This window comes from Vigna unguiculata, chromosome 7, assembly GCF_037176805.1.
Source record: "Vigna unguiculata cultivar grain cowpea cultivar isolate G323 ecotype 2 chromosome 7, ASM3717680v1, whole genome shotgun sequence".
Taxonomy (NCBI): domain Eukaryota; kingdom Viridiplantae; phylum Streptophyta; class Magnoliopsida; order Fabales; family Fabaceae; genus Vigna; species Vigna unguiculata.
This window is the reverse complement of record NC_140798.1, coordinates 38,059,990-38,067,280: the sequence shown is the minus strand read 5'-3', so window position 1 is coordinate 38,067,280 and position 7,291 is coordinate 38,059,990. Positions and strand designations below refer to the sequence as shown.

General features: G+C 37.5%; 1 protein-coding gene across 1 annotated transcript; it reads right to left on the bottom strand.

Annotated features, from left to right (window-relative positions):
* Nucleotides 1-3,960: 3,960 nt before the first annotated feature.
* On the bottom strand, nucleotides 3,961-6,806 carry LOC114190776 (C2H2-type zinc finger family protein). Its single transcript, XM_028079810.2, has one exon. The coding sequence runs from the start codon at nucleotides 5,889-5,891 to the stop codon at nucleotides 4,827-4,829; it is 1,065 nt and encodes a 354-aa protein (XP_027935611.1). The 5' UTR covers nucleotides 5,892-6,806; the 3' UTR covers nucleotides 3,961-4,826.
* Nucleotides 6,807-7,291: the final 485 nt, after the last annotated feature.

Here is a 7,291-nt window from a genome sequence, read left to right as displayed (position 1 = left end):
AGTCATGACTTTCAACTTTTCAGGATCAACCTCAACTCCATTGCGAGAGACAATATGGCCAAGGTATTCTATAGCAACCTAGGCAAAGGTGCACTTTGTTTTCTTCAAAAAGAATTGATTAGTTAATAAACAATCAAAAATCGTTCGCAAGTGTAATAAGTGTTCATCAAGTGTCTTGCTATAGATTAAAATATCGTCAAAGAAAACTATGACAAACCGTCGCAAGATAAGGTTGGAAGATTTCATTTATTGTGGCTTGAAATGTTGTAGGCGCATTGCATAACCAAAATGACATTACAAGAAACTCGTAATGGCCTTCATGAGTCCAGAAAGTCGTCTTATAAATATTTGCCTCCTGCATTTTGATTTGGTGATATCCAGAACACAAATCTAGTTTGTTAAACCAACGGGTTCCATGGAGCTCATCTAATAACTCGTCAATGGATGGAATTGGAAAGCGATCCTTGTTGGTTATGGCATTAAGAGCTCGATAGTCGACGCAAAACCGCTAACTTCTGTTTTTTTGTTCGAACTAACAAGACTGAGGAAGAGTAAGAGTTGCAGCTTCTTTGAATGAGCCCTGTTTTCATCATTTCTCCAATCAACCTTTCGATCTCTTGCTTTTGAAAATGAGGATATCTATACGATCGCACATTCACGGGATTGGAACCCTGGAGAATGGGAATTTTGTGGTCAGTGCGACGAAGAGGGGGAAGGTCGTTCGATTTCTTGAACAGATGCGCAAACTCGTCTATCAAAGCAGCCACTGGTTTCTGGTAGAGTTGGGAATTCAATACTGAAGGTGAAGAAGGAATGACTTGAAGATGGAATATTTCAACAATGACATCTATAGAGGCTAGGCGTTGGAATTGGGCCATCGTGGCCTCAATGGATTGTGGTTTAGGTTGGCCTTGCAGCTGAATTACCTTCCCATTCATTATAAACTTTATCGCTAATGTCTCAAAATCAGTGAGCACATGTCCAAGAGACTTAAGCCATTGAATCCCCAGACTAAATCAGCCACACTAAGTGGTAGAACGAACAAGTCCACATTGAATTATTAGGAATCAATTTTTAGACTTACATTTGGGCAATAAGCATCACATCGAAGCTCTTCTCCGCTGCCCACCAACACTGAAAAGGGTTGGGCCTGGTATAGTTATAAGCCCAAAAATTTCGCAACCCTTTCTTGGACAAAATTATGAGTACTCTCGTTGTCCACTAGAATGGTAATAGTTGATCTGCCAATAATACCTTGGACACGTAGGGTTTGTGGAGCTGTTTGACCCGTTAGGGTATGAATGCTAATGTGTGCGTTAAGTGATTCAAGTGTACTATGTGGGTCTGGATCCGAGTCTGGACTCGGGTCAACTTGTAGATCCGATTGTTCCAACAAATGATTAAGCTCATCATTCGTGGAAGGAATCTCTGGAGCTGCTATCAACAAATTAAATTGCTTTTTACAGTAATGGCCACGAGCATATTTTTCATCACAATAATAGCAAAGTCCTTTCTCTCGTCTTGCTTGTAATTTTGTTGTTGTTAGCTTAACAAGCGTCACAACTCTAGAAGAAGAAGAATTACTCGGCGATGGTGAGGCTGATAAAGGCTTCACATGGGTTGGTATGGGTAGCAACCCAACTGTATTGTGATTTGCAGTTGGTGATGCTCTATACCCTGTATTGGACTTAGCAGTGTTGAATCCCAATTTCAGCGTATTGGCTGTGATTTTCTCTTCTTGTAATTTGGCAAGACTGATTGCTTCAGAGAGTGAGTTGGGGCGAAACGGAATTACCTCTCGACGTATTTCTGGTTTGAGTCCAGATATAAAGCAACTGAGATAGAAAGGAGCAGAGAGACCATTCACTTGGTTGGCTAGATTTTCAAATTGCGCCTTGTATTCTCGAACAGAGGCTATCTGAGTCAACTTGAACAAGGCACCTTGTGGGTCGTCAAATTTCGAAGGAGCAAATCGAAGTTCTAAGGTCCTTAGAAACACCGACCATGACGGAAGTTTTCCGTTTGAATGCATTCATTGATACCTTGAATGCATCCATTGAGACCAACTGAGAGTTTCACCTTCCATATAGAAAGAAGCATACACAACTGTTGCTCATTCGCGGTCCGATGGTAATCGAAAAATTGGTTCACCTTAAATATCCAACCTAAAGGATCGTTACCATCAAATCTTGGAACCTCTAGCCGAATGTTAGTAGGTATGGGTTGGACTGATGGGTCCACTTGTAAGTTGGATTTCACTTTGGATTCAGCTAGGATGGTGGTTGTTTAGTATTGTATAGAACGATGGAAAATTACGCATGGTTTAGGTTCAACATGTAAAAGATGAGTAATAAATAGATACTTAACGGAGAAAAACTGGATTGTTTAGTTAGGATTTAAAGTATAAAGTCACACGCAAACTAAGAGGTAACAGATAAAAGAAGTATGGGTAGGTGAAGTGTGGGGTTGAGGCAAAGCATATTGAAGAGTGATGTATTGTGTATACTCTACGTATAGCCTACAGTTTTCCTCCCCAAATAGTTTTTAGTATACTTTTTTGTTTAGTATAAATGTAGGTATAATCTAAAGGACGAGGGTGCTTAAACACAAAGCTTTCACCACCTGAACAAGCAAGCTCTATAATAGTAGAAGAAAAAGGGTTTTCTAATAAAATCATGAATAAAAAAAATATATGAATCTAGATAAAAGAAGAGGTTAAAGAAGGTTTATAAATGTAGTATAGTTTCCATTTTAGGTTGCACCACACTTATTCATACAGAACACTACGGATACTCGAAATATTCCAGAGGTATATTATATTCTCTTAATTTTATTTTAAAACGTTTTCATTATATAAATGAAAATATTATAGTGATTCAATAGGAATTATAATACGAAACTGATTTAGGTTTATTTTTAGTACATATTTATTCTGCTGAAATTAAGACTTGTTTTAATTTTTTATGTCACGTCTTATATTTTAAATTCTCTATAGATATTCATGTCTTTTTGTTTTTTAACCAAAAAAAACTTCGAAGCGTTTTTAGCATGGACTTTTTCTTCTTGCATTCCCATTATTAATAATTGCACCTCACACTAATAAATAAATAAATTAATTAATTAAAATATTCTCTCATTGCACCACGTCACTGCTACCACCGTTGTTGCTTTCTCAGTTTATCATTGCAACCTTTAACAAAAAGAAAAAAAGAAGAAGAAAGAATTCATTTAAAAAAAGCTAATTCTAAAAGAAATTATCATATATGTTATCCCGAAAAGTTTTCAAAATAAAAATCCAAAAGCTACATCTACAAAGGATAAAATAATCTTCTTCAAAAATCATGGATGCCATCAGAAATTATGGAGGTACAGAAGAAGAAACCTTCTTAACGAAGTTATTTGGGCCGGGTCGTTTAGTTAAACGACATCGTTTCAAGTGATGTCTTGAGTATTCTAGGTAGATGAGCTTGATTTATCAAGAGGACCCCATGACACTAATTAAATCTGTCACAAAAAATTAGAGTTCAATTTCATCCCTATCCAACTTTACAGTGACTTTAATGTTTTAAATTCATTTTATTATTTCGAGAGATCCGGTGTTTTCTTTATATCAAGAGCTGATTCTGTTTGGAAAAACCGAACACTAGTTCCATCTGTCTTTTACCAGACATTTTTTTTTTCTTTTTAAGAAATTATCCAAATATTAATGACCGTTTAAGAAAAAAAAAAAAGTGGTAATTGAACACCAAAATTATGTTTTGCAAGTGAAACCCTGGTTAGAAACCCACTCACTGTGTAAACTCTATCTGCATCACCCTGTTTCTTCATTTTTAGCATATTTATTAATCATAAACTAATTCCGATTAATTACAACTTAATCCTCAACTTGTATTGACGTGATGTCATGCTGCGTTTGACTTGTTAAAAAAAGAATAAGAAGAAACAGAAAAGAAAGGCACAGAAAAGGAACTTTGTTATAGAATGATTGCATATAAATTAATTTACATATACAGTGGACTTCATAATAATAATAATAGGTAGAGTGTAAATCTACACTTGGGGAGTAATCAGTTTTCTTCAACGCCTCTTTTTACTTGAACAAAAAGAAAAGAAAGCAATGAATGAAATTCAAAATATGCCATAGAGTTTAGCAATGTAATGTGTGATTTGTGTAGTTAGCATTAGCTGTATCTGAGGCAGAGTTGAGGATTTGGTGGGGAAATTGAGGGCTGTGAATGGTTTCATGGGTTGCTTAGGTGTAATGAGTAGGCAATTAAGATGAAGCAAAGAAAAGAACAAAATTATCTGAACAAGAATAATTATTTTGAAGGAGAAAAAGGACAAGTTGAGGATTCATGTGGGAATAACAGTTACTTACTGGCTTTCCCTACTTTTTATTCTATTTCCATGGCCAATGTGAGGGGACACAGAGAGAAAGACATGGAGGAGGAGATGTTTTATTGTGGAGGAAACAATGAAACTTAAGCAGAGACTTTTTGGACAGTCATAACACATCACATTCTCTGGCACGGAAAAAGAAGTGAAAAAAGATATACCCACATGCGCTATCCATGAGTTGGAGAGGTCTTTTCAGAGAACAAATTAAAACTTTCTCCAATAAACAACTGACCTCACCCACAAATCACCGTGCTTCTCCCATCAACTCCACAAAGAATCAAAAGAATCATGTAATGTAATTTTTGATAAATGTATGGATCAAAAAATTAAACGAAAAAAGAAGAAAAAAATCAGATCACAGACAACAGATGTATCGCGAAAACTGCACATAGCCACAGCTTCAATGTGAGATGTCAATCTAAACCTTGTCAGTAGTGACAATCCACCAAAGCTGGGGCAGTTAAGACAAGACTTGTTTGTGGTTGTTGTTGTTGTTGCTGCTGCTGCTGTTGTTTCTGTCCATGTTGCTGTTGTTGATGTTGCTTGGATGCAAAGGAAAACTTGGATTCTCTTGGATCATCTTCTGGGGCAGGAAGATTGAGATCCAATTCCAAGTTCAACACATTCCTTTTCTTTCTGGGGTGATCTTCTTCCGGTTCCAGAGCCAAGGGGGTGAAGGAGAGTGTGGTGGGGATCCCCACCGGTGCGCGGTGGCGTCTCATGTGGCCGCCCAGTGCCTGCCCCGATGTGAATTCAGCACCGCAGATGGAGCACTCGTGCACCTTGGATTTGTTGTACAAATTGGCCTTTGAACTGAGTTGAAGGGAAAATGGTGATTTATTATTGTTGTTGGTCTTCAATTGAAACTCTTCTTCATCTGATGACAAAAGGTGTTGGTGCTTCTTGTCTTGGGCAATGGGCATGATTGCCTTGGGCTTCTTGTGACTGGCCCTGTGCCCTCCAAGTGCTTGAAAAGAAGGGAAAGTTCTGTTACATGTCTTGCATTCATAAACATAGTACCCTGCCCTGCTAGACCCCAAGGTAGCCGCCTCCAAGAATTTCCTACTGCTGTACTTGGCGTAGTTCATGCCAACATCTTCCTCCACATGTTTCGGAGATTCCCGGGATTGTCCTTGTGCTAGAAGGATGAGGCAATTGGCCATGTCCTCTTCTTCGTCTGTGCTGTCTTGTAATCCTGCAGAAGAAGTGGTGGGAGAGTTGTTGCTGTTGTTGTTGATGATGTTGTGGTTGTTATTATTAATATCATGGTTTTTGTTGTTGTTGTTGCTGGTGATGTTACTGGTGTTGGTGTTGGTGTTGGTGTTGTCATCAACATTGTAAAAATCATCTCTTTCTCCTTCTCCGGTGGAGGAATTGGCGGTGACAGAGAAGGGGATAGGGGATTGAGGTCTGACCCTTTTGGTTCTTTTCCCCTTGACAATGTTGGCGTGATCTTTAGACCCCCCCAGAGAGAGTTCCTCTGGTGCTTCCATGTTTCTTCCTGACACAACCTTTGAGAGGCCTAAGCCTAACCTTAAAAAAACAAATAGAGAGAGAGAGAGAAAGAGGGTTGGAGGGTTGTAAGGAAGCAGAGAAAGAAGAGTGGAGGTTGGTTCTTAAATATAGATTGGGAGTGAAGGATATAATAAGTCGGGGGAGTCAAAAGCCACCCAATACAACAGTAACTGTGAATCAGCCCTGCAACCCAAGTTTTGGAAGTGTTTATTTATAGGATAGTAAATATAGGAAAATTTAGAAAACAAAAGAGAGAATATAGCACTCACACCAAAAATAATGTAATTTAACAGAAAGTGACCAAATTTGGAGAGTGTGGTGAAGGGTGAACAGATTGGAAGAGAAGGGAAAAGAGTGGTTTATTAAACACAACTCCGTCTCACACTCTCTTTCTTACACTTTGCCAACGCACTTCACGAAATCAAAAACTCCCCCAACCAAACCTTGGTGGCACAATTTTATAACCTCTCTTTATTCATCCATTCACTCCCTACTCTCACTATTTACAACACTGTTTTCACATTTAAACCTTTCATAACATCCTTATCCTCTAATTCTCATCCAACATCCCCTTTTTTAGTTTTAAACATTTTTCAATCTTTTTAATTAAATCCATCTCTGGATTCCCTATTTCTCGTTCTATATATATCTTTATCCATGCTTTCGAGATCTAAACCACACAAACCTTTACTATCTTCTATTGTAACTTGCACCATTCTCCCTCACAAACAAAAAACATCATAAATGAATCCAAGTTCTCATCAACACAACCTTATCCTCGCTTCAGTTTTTTGTTGGATGTTTTAACGAATGTGAGTGATGAATAGATTTGGGAGAGAGAGTGAAAAAAGTGAAAGAAAAAAAAAATAAGGCATTACTTTGGAAGAAGGATTTGTGCACGAGATGATTGGAGTGCAAGCCTGGAACCACGGAATTTGCGGTGCTTCCTTCACTAAACTTTTTATTTATATCAGTCTCTCTTCTTATGCCTTTTGCATTCTGTCATGTCTGCATCACCACACATTCCATGGACTTCTTGTGCTTCCCACTCTCTCTTCTTCTCTTTTCTCCCTCAATTATAGTAAAACAACATCATCAAAAAAACAACACCAACTGTAACTGTAACTTTTATACTAAATAGGCCAAAACACTTGTACGATGGGACTACAGTTATTTGAGTGTCAAATCTTTTTCTCCTGTCCTATCACAAATTTTACTATCTTAAAGAACCAATGCATATCTTTGAGCAATGTAAATATTTTAATACTTTCAACTAATTATAAATTATTATGGTACGATTTTAAATTAATTATCCTAAAACTTAACAAATTTAGTTTAAGTGGTTTATTTTTCCAAAAAAATAATCTTCAAGTGTAAA